The sequence below is a fragment of the Oncorhynchus mykiss genome, chromosome 26 (genome assembly GCF_013265735.2).
Source record: "Oncorhynchus mykiss isolate Arlee chromosome 26, USDA_OmykA_1.1, whole genome shotgun sequence".
NCBI classification, from domain to species: Eukaryota; Metazoa; Chordata; class Actinopteri; order Salmoniformes; family Salmonidae; genus Oncorhynchus; species Oncorhynchus mykiss.
The window spans coordinates 35,766,036-35,783,026 of NC_048590.1; the positions used below are offsets into that span (position 1 = coordinate 35,766,036).

The following is a 16,991-nucleotide window of genomic DNA, read 5'->3' on the forward strand; positions in this document are numbered from 1 at the left end:
CTATGCAGGGACGCAGAGACCCGTCCTTCTTCTTGACAAAAAAAAACCCCGCTCCGGCGGGAGAGGAGGAGGGGACTATGGTACCGGCGTCAAGAGCTACAGACAAATAATCTTCGAGAGCCTTACGTTTGGGAGCCGACAGAGAGTATAGTCTACCCCGGGGGGGGGGGGTGGTTCCCGGAAGGAGATCAATACTACAATCATACGACCGGTGTGGAGGAAGAGAGGTGGCCCTGGACCGACTGAACACCGTGCGCAGATCGTGATATTCCTCCGGCACCCCTGTCAAATCACCAGGCTCCTCCTGTGAAGAAGAGACAGAGGAAACAGGAGGGATAGCAGACATTAAACATTTCACATGACAAGAGACGTTCCAGGAGAGGATAGAATTGCTAGACCAATTAATGGAAGGATTATGACAAACTAGCCAGGGATGGCCCAAAACAACAGGTGTAAAAGGTGAACGAAAAATTAAAAAAGAAATGGTTTCACTATGATTACCAGAAACAGTGAGGGTTAAAGGTAGCGTCTCACGCTGAATCCTGGGGAGAGGACTACCATCCAGGGCGAACAAGGCCGTGGGCTCCTTTAACTGTCTGAGAGGAATGTCATGTTCCCGAGCCCAGGTCTCGTCCATAAAACAGCCCTCCGCCCCAGAGTCTATTAAGGCACTGCAGGAAGCTGACGAACCGGTCCAGCGTAGATGGACCGACAAGGTAGTGCAGGATCTTGAAGGAGAGACAGGAGTAGTAGCGCTCACCAGTAGCCCTCCGCTTACTGACGAGCTCTGGCCTTTTACTGGACATGAAGTGACAAAATGACCAGCGGAACCGCAATAGAGACAGAGGCGGTTGGTGATTCTCCGTTCCCTCTCCTTAGTCGAGATGCGGATACCTCCCAGCTGCATGGGCTCAGCACCCGAGCCGGCAGAGGAAGATGGTAGTGATGCGGAGAGGGGGGCGACGGAGAGCGCGAGCTCCTTTCCACGAGCTCGGTGACGAAGATCAACCCGTCGCTCAATGCGAATAGCGAGTTCAATCAAGGAATCCACGCTGGAAGGAACCTCCCGGGAGAGAATCTCATCCTTTACCTCTGCGCGGAGACCCTCCAGAAGACGAGCGAGCAAGGCCGGCTCGTTCCAGCCACTGGAGACAGCAAGAGTGCGAAACTCAATAGAGTAGTCTGTTATGGATCGATTGCCTTGACATAGGGAAGACAGGGCCCTGGAAGCCTCCTCCCCAAAAACAGATCGATCAAAAACCCGTATCATCTTCTCCTTAAAGTCCTGATACTGGTTAGTACACTCAGCCCTTGCCTCCCAGATTGCCGTGCCCCACTCACGAGCCCGTCCAATAAGGAGAGATATGACGTAGGCGACACGAGCAGTGCTCCTGGAGTAAGTGTTGGGCTGGAGAGAAAACACAATATCACACTGGGTGAGGAACGAGCGGCATTCAGTGGGCTCCCCAGAGTAACACGGCGGGTTATTGATTCTGGGCTCCGGAGATTCGAAAGCCCTGGAAGTGGCCGGTGGATCGAGGCGGAGATGGTGAACCTGTTCTGTGAGGTTGGAGACTTGGGTGGCCAGGGTCTCAACGGCATGTCGAGCAGCAGACACTTCCTGCTCGTGTCTGCCTAGCATCGCTCCCTGGATCCCGACGGCTGAGTGGAGAGGATCCGAAGTCGCTGGGTCCATTCTTGGTCGGATTCTTCTGTTACGGTGCGTGAATGAGGACCCAAAAGCGAATTAACTTAAACAGAGCTTCTTTAATTACCAAACATAGGTAGGCTCAGACGGACCGGCAGATTCCGACAGGACAAGACAAGGTTACAGCAAACATGACGACAGTCTGGTTCAGGCATGAAACACAACAAACAAGAATCCGACAAGGACAGGAACAAAAACAGAGAGAGATATAGGGACCTAATCAGAGGGAAAAAGGGAACAGGTGGGAAACGGGGTGACGAGGTGGTTAGGAGGAGACAAGGCACAGCTGGTGGAAATTGGGGGAGAAAAGGTACTAACAACGACCAGCAGAGGGAGACAGGGTGAAGGGAAAGGACAGAGACAAGACACAACATGACAGTACATGACATGCAGTGTAGGGTTTAGTGAATGATTTGTCCCAAATACAATGCTTTTAGTTTGGGAATTATTTAGGACTAACTTATTCCTTGCTACCCATTCCGAAACTAACTACAGCTCTTTTAAGTGTTGCAGTCATTTCAGTCGCTGTAGTAGCTAATATATATAGTGTTGAGTCATCTGCACCCATTGGCCCGCAAAACACCAGTCTCAACGCCTTCTAGGCAGAGTTCCTCTGTTCAGTGTCTGTGTTCTTTTGCCCATCTTAATCTTTCCTTTTTATTGGCCAGTCTGAGATATGGCTTTTTCTTTGCAACTCTGCCTAGAAGACCAGCATCCCGGAGTCGCCTCTTCACTGTTGACGTTGAGACTGGTGTTTTGCGGGTACTATGTAATGAAGCTACCAGTTGAGGACTTGAGTCGTCTCTTTCTCAAACTAGACACTCTAATGTACTTGTACTCTTGCTCAGTTGTCCACTGGGGCCTCCCACTCCTCTTTCTATTCTGGTTAGAGACAGTTTGCTCTGTTCTGTGAAGGGAGTAGTACACAGCGTTGTACAAGATCTTCAGTTTCTTGGCAATTTCTTGCATGGAATAGCCTTCCTTTCTCAGAACAAGAGTAGACTGACGAGTTTCAGAAGAAAGTGCTTTGTTTCTGACCATTTTGACCCTGTATTGGAAACAACAAATGCTGATGCTCCAGATACGCAACTAGTCTAAAGAAGGACATTTTTTTATTTATTACTTCTTTAATCAGAACAACAGTTTTCAGGTGTGCTAACATAATTGCAAAAGGGTTTTCTAAGGATCAATTAGCCTTTTAAAATGATAAACTTGGGTTAACCAACACAATGTGTCATTGGAACACAGGAGTGATGGTTGCTGATAATGGGCCTCTGTACGCCTATGTAGATATTTCATTAAAAATCTGCCATTTCCAGCTACAATGGTCATTTACAACACTAACAATGTCTACACTGTATTTCTGATCAATTTGATGTTATTTTAATGGACAAAAAAGTGCTTTTCTTTCAAAAACAAGGACATTTTCTATGTGACCCCAAACTTTTGAATGGTAGTGTACATTTAAATGCGAAGAATCATGGAATTGCCCAGCTGTGGCATAATCTGACTCGTAAAAATGTAGTATGAAAGGTAGTCTCCTGCACAACAATCCCACCAGGTCAAATATAGTTTGCTCCCCTTCAATTGTAGTGGCAACTTTTTTCATTTCCTAGCCCTCACATGTTGCGAGGCCAAAGAGAAGACGACATCCAGTCCCTTGAACTTCACAACCCCTATCTTGTGTTAATGCATGTTGTCTGTTTGAGAACGCACATGGCTGCTGTCGCAATCTCGTGGCAGGGCTCTGGGTTGGCGATGACGTCTGTAGTTTTGTGCTGCGGCTGCTCCAGGAGTCAAATGACGCCAGTTTGCGAGGCCTCTGTGAGAATGCCTCGATTTGCCTCAGCTCTTTCAGAGAGAAAGGCCTCCCAGACAATGCAGTGCAGTTACTGCTATTCATCCTGTTCTTGAGAGACTCCAGCCTATTCAAGCCAGGCCGCTATTCCAGCACTGCTCCGCACGACTCCACTCAGCGGCGGAGACAGACAGAGATCCGCTGCATCGGTCCTTTGCCATGGCAACTTTAGAATTGGAACATAAAGAGGTTGTCGGGCTGGGAGCTGTAATATCAAGCCGTTGTCTCACAAACAAGCGCTCTATGGCGGTGTTAAATGGCTGCCTCTGAACAAAACATCCTGGAATGATCAGTACCAGTATCCTACTGTCCGACTGAGACAGACCTATTCGCTGATTTTTAACATTGTGGGGAACTGGGCCATCTGCCCCAGTACGAGGCTGCTCTCCAAATGTCTTCATTATTTCCTCACTGTCCTGACCTCCTAACATTGGAATGCACACAGACAGTATGTCAGGTAATGAAAGTGATCCCGGTTTAACTAACATACAAAGTAAGCTACAAAGCCACTGAAAAGCACGAAAAATACATTGTGAAAGAGCACCCTCTTGTCATGAGCTGCTTGGCTTAAGTGAACAGGAAGATGCACATATTGAAAGGAGAACCATCATCCTGAGTTCCATTGATAAGCAGAAGTTCCCTGGAGCCTTCTAGATAATAAGTCTCCCCTGACTGCTCTCTGAGATATACTGTCTCAGTGCCATTTCACTGTTCCTTTGTCCCAGAACCATTCTCTAACAGTACCACCCTTAATGGTCTATTTAGACTTCCCTCACAGTTGTGGCTCATTGTCTATCTCCATCTGTCTATCTCTGCCTCTGTATCTCTCACTGCGGACTCATAACTTACTCTCTAAGTCTCCCTGTTTAAGGGTGATAACACCAACCAACCGTGCTGCATTATCCAGGAGATGAGTAGTCATGACAAAATGGGACCTTTGGTCCTTTACTGTCTGCCATTGGGGCCTGGTTATCCTCACATTCATTCAACCTCCTCCCTACTGTTTACTCTGGCTGCATGCATGAGCAGTCATGTAGCCTGTGGGTTGAAAGGTCTGAAGGAGCTAAATCAGAGATATGATCTCATATTTCACAACACGTCTGATGTAAGGCTTGTAGTGTTTTGTGTGGGGGTTATTTTTGAAGGAGTAATGTCCTTCATATGAACAGTGTGTATATCATAGATCTGAGGGGCCCTGACCTCCTCAAGGCCCCAGCTGTTTTCTAATTGGGAAGACGGATCCCTTACCAGTATGTGCTTTACCTCATCCTCTGCTTTAACTCCCTAACTCTGTCTGTTAGTCAGACTGCAGCATAGCCTGGGTAGTACAGGATAGGGGCTGGGTAAAGTGTTGTTAGTTGTTTGGCAGTAATAGTCTTAAAGTTATAAAATTAACAGTTAAACAGCAAGGCTGTAAATTGCTGACCGGACCTCCATCAACACACGGCCTGTTGTGACAGAGCAGGTTGTCACTATGACTGGAGCATCCTGAGTGATTGGCTGGCTGGGATATCCATTCACACAGCCCAACAGGTGTCCCTCCCTCTCTGGCCTTTAGGTACATAACCTCATCAGCCTTTGCTATTTTATGGCACATGGCAACTGTTGCCATGCTAAAAGACAAACAGGCATCAATGCTTCATACTGTTAGGACATGTCTAGGAGTCAGGACTATTAGCAACTGCTGAGATGAGGTTTATATTAACTAACTTTATGCAAGGTTAATTTCATATTGTTTCAACCCAGCAACATCTGGTGCCTCCCAAACACACCAGCCTGTTTATGAAGCCAAGAATATAATCCCTTCTCCGAAATGAGAGGTGATATCATAATCAGTCTCTGAGCCCAATGGTTTACAGTCATGCCCATATTGTAGCTGTGCTGTTGTGTTCTGTGATTTTATTACCAGGTGAGACAAAGACCAGCCGCTGGGCCCTCTTTAAACCAACCAGAAAGGATGCCTAGTACTTCCTACTTGAGACGAGAGCCTCCCAAATGTATTTTTTATTCAGCCTTAGTTTTGTAAATACAACGTAGCCTCTGATTCACTGAGCAAACTTCCTGTGTGCCAGGGAGCCAGCCAGCGAGGGCAGACGAACTAAGGGGAATCAGACTCCTCATATACTGACTGGCTTTAGTGGCCTCTGCTCTGTGCTCATTAAGACTGGAGCAAAGTACATACTCTGCCCAGCCAATGGGATCCTAACAAAACATAGACCTGGTTTATTTTCCTACAGCTTAATACACCTTGATTTATTGATATTTAATATAACTTCTAAGGGGCTGCATTCATGTCCTTAATCATTAGGAAGACTGCAGTTTCACGTAAAGAAGAACGGTTTGGCCATAGCCCAGTGCCGGAGATTTAAAATATGCTTCTTTCAGAGAGGACAAGTTATTTTTGTCCATCTTTGAAATGTGTTACATATTAAAACTATGAATGACAATCTCCTTAAACTCTTGTGAATGATTGGTTGCTAAGGTAAAATTATTGGCAGACATAGACTGAGACTCTTGGCTAGCATTTAAACTCCACAATGCTGAATGCGTTTTGTCAGAGTAAATTAAATAAGATAGAAGTAAATGAAGTTGAGGCCATGATGCAAGAGTTCTTCCCTCGATGGCGTATTCTCGAATAAAGTTCTCCATAGAGAGCTTATTCATTAGAAGGTCTAGGTGTCATCATGGCAGTTCTCCATGGAGAGCTTATTCATTAGAAGGGCTAGGTGTCATCATGCCAGTTCTCCATGGAGCTGTGGCCAAACCCGGGACAGAGACTGAGGACTGGGACTGAATACAGACAAATCAGGCTTTCTTGATCGTGGGAACAACTGCAGTGCTTGGGTTGAATGAGGATTGAAGATTCGCTCACGTGTGTATACATATTTACACCCTTGGCTAAAACAACATATGAAGGGACTCACTGTACTCTCACTGTGTACAGTTTGGCAGACAGTTATGTAGTTTCAAATCACATCGCTAAACTGTACATTTTTTTTATGTCAGATAAAAATGTAACCTATTTATTAAAACTTAACAAGCTTAGTGAGTGCATCAACATTTTCTGACATGTCAACAAGAGAAAACGCTTTGAGGAGCCATGCCCCTCAAGTGTTGTGGATTGCTATTTCACTCTACTTCTGTCTTTGGTTCCAGTAAGCTCACCCAGTTTGTCTCTGTTGTCTCCTCCCCAGGCCTCTAACTGTGACAGCTCCAGTGGGTGGAGCTACATTGGGCCCCTCTCTCTACCCACTCAGCACTGATGGGACAGAATCCTGAATCCTGGAGGAATCCTTGACGACCCCTCTTTCTTTCTCCGCCCTCCCAGGCTCCACCCTCTTTCCCCTCCTCTCCTCTTTCCTTAGACTCTCCTCCTCCCCCGGTCTCTTCTCTCAGCGCTGGGATCATTACTCAACCCCACTGAAGAATGGAACACAGTAGCTGGCAAGGATGAACTGGGTCTGCCTGCCAATGCAGAAAGGGAGATAAAAGAGGGAGAAAGAGTGAAAGAAAAGCGAGCGAGAGAGAGAAAGTTCTAAACCTGTGAGTGAAAGAAGAGGTACATATTAAAAATGCCCTTGAGGGAGAAAATCGACAACTGCACTTGAGCAGTATGAGCTAGAAGACCTCAGCAAACCTACCGACCTGGATGTGTGGATCTGTAGATACACACACACACACGTCTGTCTCAGTTGCAGCAGAAGACGGCTCCTACCCTGCCCTACACTGTGTGGTGGTGTTTTCAGCGTTATTCCCTGCCTACCATACCTGTGTGAGGAGTGGTGGAGAGGAAATTCAGCAACTCTTAGAGGACAGTGGAAGTTGATAGAAATGCTTCTTTGTTAAAACCAGCGTGTTTCGGGCCGTAACCTTTTACCAGGGTTTTAGTAGTGAACAGGTCAGCACCACCATGCCGGCTAAAGGGAAGTACCTGTTAAATGACCAGGAGCTGAAACATGAGGCCCTGTACAGGAAGTTCTCCTGTATCATCCAGTACCAGCCCCTGGTGCTGCTACTGGGCCTCTCCATGCTGTCCTGCGGAGTTCTCATCATCCTCTTCTTCGCCCTGCACCTGGTGAGTGTGTGAGTGTGTGTGTGTGTTTAGCTGATGTGGAATCGCTAGCTAGCGGCCGTTGTGTAAGTGACGTCATCTACCGAGACCTAGAAGTGTGTGTGCACCTACCCATGTATGAAGTGACAGTATGCTACACATCAGAGCCCAGCTACTTACAGCTTTTTTGAATGACTTAGTAATATCCCCTGAGGGGGTGTGCTGTCCTCTCTGGATGAGTTGACCGATAATGGATGGAGATATGGAGATTAGCACATTAAAGACACCATTGTAGTATGATATTTTTCTGTAGTACAATAACTGCCTAGATACTGAATTAGAGGTCTTTGGGTTTTTTCTCCTCGAAACGACAGTCTGTGGCAATGTTTTTGGTGTAGACTTCAGAGTTTAAGAAGCAGGTAATCACTGTATTTGTGTAGCAGGTAAATATGTCACCAGTCTAGAGTTTTAGTAGACATTTTAGGTTACATGTACACGTCTGTGTAGAGCAGTAGGTAATCACTCTGACACATAAAACGTAAAGCAGCACTTACACTACCGTTCAAAAGTTTGGGGTCACTTCCTTGTTTTTGATCCATTTTGTCCATTTTTAAAATAACATCAAATTGATCAGAAATATAGTGTAGACAATGTTAATGTTGTAAATAACTATTGTAGCTGGAAACAGATGATTTTTAATAGAATATCTACATACAGTGATTGCTCCACTAAAAGTTTTGTGATTATGCTGCGGGACTTGGAGGTCATTTGAGGTTTAGTACGGTACCTTGCGTCACTATTTCATTGCTCCAGACCAGCACAAGGGGGAGTTAGAGCACTGATTATGTTTTGGGTCCTACGGTGTCTCTAACTGACAATGAATGGGTGACATAAACCTAAATAGAAATTGATAATTGTGCACGACTTCAGTATTACTTACTAAAACTGTTGTTACACTAAGGTTTTTATTATTTTATTTTGTTAGAATTATTTTGGTCTTACTGTAGTACTGTAGCCCACTCCTGACCAGGCATGAGGTACAGCGTCTGAGTGGTGCAATGGTCTAAGACACTGTGTGGCAGAGCAAGCTGTGTTGCTTCAGATGCTGGATCAATACCCGTGCCGCCCTCGACTGGGAGATCCATGAGATGACTGTAGGTTTTTGGTTTCTCTCCCTCGAAAAACAGAAATAAAATATTCTAAATAACAAACTGGCCTTTTTCTCACAAATGTTACATTATTTGAAAACAAAACCATCTCCAAAGTATTTTTTTTAAACAAACCAATTTATTATTAATTCACAATTATATATATTATATTATATATTATAGATATTATATAATCCCTTTGGATATTCTCACAGATATATTATGAATCCTGTTATTAGCAGGACAATATATATTGGTCATGGCTCCAGAGGGGCGCACAATGGGATTGCCTTGCAGTTCTCCAGCTGTATCCACTGAAACAGTGGTGGGTGCGTGAGGTTCAAGGCATGAGGGCAGGGGGCATGGGATGGCGCACAGAAGACGGACCTAGCCCATGGGGAAGGGAGGGGGGGGGGCACCCACCCCGCCACTCTGGGTAGCACAGAGCAACACTTTAATTGGCATTGCACTAATAATGGTGCTAACTAGGGAAACGTTCCCACTGTTCTTAGTGCAAGTCTGCACGTTCAAACTATTAGACCTCTCACTAAAGGCGTCAGTCAAAAGTTATACTTTAATCCGAAGTGGATTTAACGAAAAATGACACAGCACTCATCTGTAAATCCCAAACTCTAAAAGTAATTGGAAAGGTAGATACAAATTATTTGTGACATTGTGGTTACAATAAAGAATGTAAACAAGATGCTGTGTTTTTATTTACAGTAGTGATGGACAGCTGGTGGCATTTTGAAAACAGGTTTTCAAACACTTGTAGTCCGATTAGCAGGACAATAGACTCTTTATAGCCTGGCTACTGTAGGTGTGAACATCCCCCTACCTGCAAAAAATGACATTGGGACCAAAGAGAACAGACGAAATGGACATTGTTTTCATCAAGCCTGCTTCTTTCTATGGTGCTACCTGTTCCAGGACATAACCACGAGAGGACTTGAAAATGAGCCGAAGCTGAGAGAATCACCAAAACTAAAGGTATTTTGGTTTCAGTGCATTTTCTTAAAAAAAAAATGTTGGCATACTGTGTAATAAAATCGATAATTAAATAAAACACAATGATATGAATCAAATTAACTGAGCAAAATGTCTTAAAATCAGTCCCATATACTAAGTTCTTACAAAAAAAGGTTTTAAATTCTCTAGTACAGCCACTATTGAAGGCTATCAAATGCTTCTCAAAGATGCCCTCTGGTGGTCAAACTAGCATTAATGGTACCAGTGGTTGGCACTTAAATAATGTGCCATAGAATTCTGCGGCACCATGCAAGCTGTGCCGCAGTATGCAAGCTGTGCCGCAAGTATGCAACTTTTAAAGGACGAACCACTGTAGGATACATTATCAGCAACCATCACTCCTGTGTTCCAATGGCACGTTGTGTTAGTTATTCCAAGTTTTATAATTTTAAAAGGCTAATTGATCATCAGAAAACCCTTTTTTAAATACACTATCGTTTAAAGATTTGGGTTCACTTAGAATTGTGCATTTAAAATATCATCAAATTGATAAGAAATACAGTGTAGACATTGTTAACCTCTTGCGACGAGCAATCCCGGATCCGGGAGCGTAATCATAGCCTCAAACGAATTTGCATGACGCAGCGGACATAAATACTTTTCCTATTCATGAAAATCGCAAATGAAATGAAATTAATTAATTCAAACACAAGCTTAGCCTTTTGTTAACAACACTGTCATCTCAGATTTTCAAAATATGCGTTACAGCCCACGCTAGACAAGCATTTGTGTAAGTTTATCATGGCATAATGCTATGCTAGCTCTACTGGCAGCAGGCAACATTTTCACGAAAATAAGAAAAGCAACCAAATTAAATAATTTACCTTTGAAGAACTTCGGATGCTTTCACTCAGGAGACTCCCAGTTAGATAGCAAATGTTCCTTTTTTCCAAAAATATTATTTTTGTAGGCGAAATAGCTCCCGTTTGTTCATCATGCTTGGCTGAGAAATCGACCGGAAAATGCTACCATTACAACGCCAAACTTTTTTCAAAATGAACTCCATAATATCGACAGAAACATGGCAAACGTTGTTTAGGATCCATCCTCAAGGTGTTTTTAACATAAATATTTGATAATATATCCGTCGAGGCAATTGGTTTCTCATAAGAAGCGATTGGAAAAATAGCTACCTCAGTATTTTACGCAAGATTTTACACTTACTAAATATGCTCCCTTACGGCTATTCTTCAATGGAAATGCGTAAAAAGATGTCACAATGCTGTAGACGCCTTGGGGAATATGTGGAAAACGTAAGCTCATTCGTAGCTCATTCACAGCCATATAAGGAGTCATTGGCATGAGGCGGTTTCAAAAAATGCGGTACTTCCTGGTGGGATTTTTATCTGGGTTTCGCCTGTAACATCAGTTCTGTGGCACTCACAGACAATATCTTTGCAGTTTTGGAAAATTCAGAGTCTTCTTTCCAAAGCTGTCAATTACATGCATAGTCCTTCTGTTCACCTGATTTAGAATTCCTCACAATCAAATGTTGACCGCATTATCTACCAAGGGAATTCTCTTCGATTATAATCACAGCCGTATATATTCCCCCCCAAGCAGACACATCGATGGCTCTGAATGAACTTTATTTGACTATTTGCAAACTGGAATCCATACATCCTGAGGCTGCATTCATTGTAGCTGGGGATTTTAACAAGGCTAATCTGAAAACAAGACTTCCTAAATTGTATCAGCATATCGATTGCGCAACCAGGGCTGGAAAAACCTTGGATCATTGCTATTCTAACTTCCGCGACGCATATAATGCCCTGCCCCGCTCTCCTTTCGGAAAAGCTGACCACGACTCCATTTTGTTGATCCCTGCCTACAGACAGAAACTAAAACAAGAAGCTCCCGCGCTGAGGTCTGTTCAACGCTGGTCCGACCAATCTGATTCCACGCTCCAAGACTGCTTCCATCACGTGGACTGGGATATGTTTCGTATTGCATCAAACAACAACATTGACGAATACGCTGATTCAGTGAGCGAGTTCATTAGAACGTGCGTTGAAGATGTCGTTCCCATAGCAACGACTAAAACATTCCCAAACCAGAAACCGTGGATTGATGGCAGCATTCGCGTGAAACTGAAAGCGCGAACCCCTGCTTTTAATCAGGGCAAGGTGACCGGAAACATGACCGAATACAAACAGTGTAGCTATTCCCTCCGCAAGGCAATCAAACAAGCTAAGCATCAGTATAGAGACAAAGTAGAATCTCAATTCAACGGCTCAGACACAAGAGGTATGTGGCAGGGTCTACAGTCAATCACGGATTACAAAAAGAAAATCAGCCCCGTCACGGACCAGGATGTCTTGCTCCCAGGCAGACTAAATAACTTTTTTTGCCCGCTTTAAGGACAATACAGTGCCACTGACACGGCCCGCAACCAAAACATGCAGACTCTCCTTCACTGCAGCCGACGTGAGGAAAACATTTAAACGTGTTAACCCTTGCAAGGCTGCAGGCCCAGACGGAATCCCCAGCCGCACCCTCAGAGCATGCGCAGACCAGCTGTCTGGTGTGTTTACGGACATATTCAATCAATCCCTATCCCAGTCTGTTGTCCCCACATGCTTCAAGAGGGCCACCATTGTTCCTGTTCCCAAGAAAGCTAAGGTAACTGAGCTAAACGACTACCGCCCCGTAGCACTCACTTCCGTCATCATGAAGTGCTTTGAGAGACTAGTCAAGGACCATATCACCTCCACCCTACCTGACACCCTAGACCCACTCCAATTTACTTACCGCCCAAATAGGTCCACAGACGATGCAATCTCAACCACACTGCACACTGCCCTAACCCATCTGGACAAGAGGAATACCTATGTGAGAATGCTGTTCATCGACTACAGCTCGGCATTTAACACCATAGTGCCCTCCAAGCTCGTCATCAAGCTCGAGACCCTGGGTCTCGACCCCCGCCCTGTGCAACTGGGTACTGGACTTCCTGACGGGCCACCCCCAGGTGGTGAGGGTAAGCAACAACATCTCCACCCCGCTGATCCTCAAAACTGGGGCCCCACAAGGGTGCGTTCTGAGCCCTCTCCTGTACTCCCTGTTCACCCACGACTGCGTGGCCACGCACGCCTCCAACTCAATCATCAAGTTTGCGGACGACACAACAGTGGTAGGCTTGATTACCAACAACGACGAGATGGCCTACAGGGAGGAGGTGAGGGCCCTCGGAGTGTGGTGTCAGGAAAATAACCTCACACTCAACGTCAACAAAACTAAGGAGATGATTGTGGACTTCAGGAAACAGCAGAGGGAACACCCCCCTATCCACATCGATGGAACAGTAGTGGAGAGGGTAGTAAGTTTTAAGTTCCTCGGCGTACACATCACAGACAAACTGAATTGGTCCACCCACACAGACAGCATCGTGAAGAAGGCGCAGCAGCACCTCTTCAACCTCAGGAGGCTGAAGAAATTTGGCTTGCCACCAAAAGCACTCACAAACTTCTACAGATGCACAATCGAGAGCATCCTGTCGGGCTGTATCACCGCCTGGTACGGCAACTGCTCCGCCCACAACCGTAAGGCTCTCCAGAGGGTAGTGAGGTCTGCACAACGCATCACCGGGGGCAAACTACCTGCCCTCCAGGACACCTACACCACCCGATGTCACAGGAAGGCCATAAAGATCATCAAGGACATCAACCACCCGAGCCACTGCCTGTTCACCCCGCTATCATCCAGAAGGCGAGGTCAGTACAGGTGCATCAAAGCTGGGACCGAGAGACTGAAAAACAGCTTCTATCTCAAGGCCATCAGACTGTTAAACAGCCACCACTAACATTGAGTGGCTGCTGCCAACACACTGACTCAACTCCAGCCACTTTAATAATGGGAATTGATGGGAAATTATGTAAAATATATCACTAGCCACTTTAAACAATGCTACCTAATATAATGTTTACATACCCTACATTATTCATCTCATATGTATACGTGTATACTGTACTCTATATCATCTACTGCATCTTTATGTAATACATGTATCACTAGCCACTTTAAACTATGCCACTTTGTTTACATACTCATCTCATATGTATATACTGTACTCAATACCATCTACTGTATCTTGCCTATGCCGCTCTGTACCATCACTCATTCATATATCTTTATGTACATATTCTTTATCCCTTTACACTTGTGTGTATAAGGTAGTAGTTTTGGAATTGTTAGCTAGATTACTTGTTGGTTATTACTGCATTGTCGGAACTAGAAGCACAAGCATTTCGCTACACTCGCATTAACATCTGCTAACCATGTGTATGTGACAAATAAAATTTGATTTGATTAGTAAAAAATATCTTGTTTAAAATGGGAACGTTTTTCATCCAAAAATTAAAATGGCGCCCCCTAAATCCAAGAGGTTAATGTTGTAAATGATAATTGTAGCTGGAAACAGCTGATTTTTTTAATGGAATATCTACGTCGGCATACAGAGGCCCATTATCAGCAACCATCACTCCTGTGTTCCAATGGCACGTTGTGTTAGCTAATCCAGGTTTATCATTTTAAAAGGCTAATTGGTCATTAGAAAATCCTTTTGCAATTATGTTAGCACAGCTGAAAACTGTTGTTCTGATTTTAAAGAAGCAATAAAACTGTCCTTTGGACTAGTTGAGTATCTGGAGCATCAGCATTTGTGGGTTCGATTACAGGCTCAAAATGTCGAGAAACAAAAACTTTCTCCTGAAACATGTCTATTTTTGTTCTGAGAAATGAAGGCTATTCCATGCGAGAATTTGCCAAGAAACTGAAGATCTCGTACAACGCTGTGTACTACTCCCTTCACAGAACAACGCAAACTGTCTCTAACCAAAATAGAAAGAGGTGTGGGAGGCCCCAGTGCACAACTGAGCAAGTACATTAGAGTGTCTAGTTTGAGAAAGACGCCTCACAAGTCCTCAACTGGCAGCTTCATTACATAGTACCCGCAAAACACCAGTCTCAACATCAACAGTGAAGAGGTGACTCCGGGATCCTGGCCTTATTGGCAGAGTTGCAAAGAAAAAGCCATATCTGACTGGCCAATAAAAAGAAAAGATTAAGATGGGCAAAAGAACACCGACACTGGACAGAGGAAGATTGGGAAAAAAGTGTTATGGACAGATGAATCTAAGTTTGAGGTGTTCGGATCACAAAGAACACCCTATTCATTTTGCAACTCATTTCATGTATGTTTTCATGGAAAACAAGGACATTTCTAAGTGACCCCAAACTTTTGAACGGTAGTGTACTGTAGGTTCCCGTAATAAAAGAGGAGTGTTATTTGAGTTATTGCAGGTCTGAGCTGAGGGGGAAGTACATTTAAAAAATATATAAATTAAACAATTTCAAAGATTTTGCTGAGTTGCAGTTCATATAAGGAAATCAGTCAATTTAAATATATTCATTAGACCCTAATCTATGGATTTCACATGACTGGGCAGGGGTGAAGCCATGGGTGGAGGGCATAGGCCCACCCACTTGAGAACCAGGGCCAGCCAACCAGAGTTAGTTTTTCCCCACAAAAGGGCTTTATTACTGACAGCATTCCACCCTCTGATGATCCCGTAGGTGAAGAAGCCGGATGTGGCGGTCCTGGGTTGGCGTGGTAACACGTGGTCTGCGGATGTGAGGCCAGTTGGATGCCATTATTTGCCTGTTTGTGTTCCGCCTGTTAGCTTGCATGATTCTTGCCATCCTCCTTCGACCTCTCATCAACGAGCTGTTTTTGCCCACAGGACTTCTGACTGGAGTTTTTTTGTTTGTCGCACCATTCTCGGTAAAGCCTAGACACTGTCGTGCGTGAAAAGACCAGGAGGGCGCCTGGCACCGATCATACCACGCTCAGTCGCATAGGTCACTAGCTGTTCAATCGAACAGCAACTGAATGCCTCGATGCCTGCTTTACATAGTAATGCCACGGCCATGTAGGAGCGATCCAAGCAAGCCACTGTCTGTAGGAGCAATCCGTTTTGGTGAACAGGGTGGTGTACCTAATAAACTGACAGGTGAGTACTTTATTGTCCCATACACGGAATAGGTGCAGTGAAATGTGTTGTTTTACAGGGCTTCAGTCAGTTAGGGCCAGTGAACGATGATGGGGTTGCGTATTAAAATGGCACCCTATTCCCTATATAGTGCACTTCTTTTGACAAAAGTAGTGCACTGTATAAGTAAAAAGGTGCCATTTGGGACACACTCATGCTGTTGACATTGGCAGGGCCTGAGGCACTGTAGCACTTTTCTCATTCAGGTGTTGATGCCAAACTAGGTCCATCATCAGGTCTCATTACTGCTCCCTCCTAAAGGAAAACGAGCCCTCACTTTCCTGTCATTGTGCTGCTTTCAGAACCCAGACACGCTGATATATGGATGGAGAGAGACTTCCATCACTTCCTAGTCTCAGATTTCTCTCGGTCTCTCTCTCAAGGGGCTTTATTGGCATTGGAAACATGTTACATTGCCAAAGTAAGTGGAATAGATATTAAACAAAAGTGAAATAAATAATCTGAAATTAACATTTCAAATGTTATATTGCTGGCTATGTACAGTGTTGTAACTATGCAAATAGTTGAAGTACGAAAGGGAAAATAAATAGACAGATCAAAATAAACTGAAATTGTTGCATGTTGCGTTTTATATTTTTACAGTTCATATAAGGAAATCGGTCAATTGAAATAAATTCAGGAGGCCCTAATCTATGGATTTCACATGACTGGGAATAGAGATATGCATCTGTTGGTCACTGATACCTTAAAAAAAAGTAGGGACGTGGATCAGAAAACCAGTCAACCTTAGCCTCATGCAGCGCGACACATCTCCTTCGTGTAGAGTTGATCAGGCAGTTGATTGTGGCCTGTGGAATGTTGTCCCACTCCTTCAATGGCTGTGCCAAGTTGATGGATATTGGCGGGAACTGGAACATGCTGTCGTACACGTAGATCCAGAGAAATCCAAACATGCTCAATGGATGACATGTCTGGTGAGTATGCAGGCCATGGAAGAGCTGGGACATTTTCAGCTTCCAGGAATTGTGTACAGATCCTTGCAACATGGGGCTGTGCATTATCATGCTGAAACATGAGGTGATGGCGGCAGATGAATGGCACGATAATAGGCCTCAGGATCTCATCATAGTATCTCTGTGCATTCAAATTGCCATCGATAAATTGAAATTGGGTTTGTTGTCCGTAG

General features: G+C 44.5%; 1 protein-coding gene across 5 annotated transcripts in view; it reads left to right on the forward strand.

The window, feature by feature from the left end:
* LOC110506731 (adenylate cyclase type 2) overlaps positions 1 to 16,991 on the forward strand; it is a 76,444-nt gene that overhangs the window by 29,561 nt on the left and 29,892 nt on the right. For all 5 annotated transcript variants that reach the window (XM_021586557.2, XM_021586558.2, XM_036964521.1 and 2 more), the window contains one exon: positions 6,761 to 7,641. In XM_021586557.2, coding sequence (XP_021442232.2) covers positions 7,477 to 7,641 — 165 coding nt within the window. In that variant the 5' untranslated portion in view covers positions 6,761 to 7,476. The remainder of the gene's footprint in view (positions 1 to 6,760; positions 7,642 to 16,991) is intronic.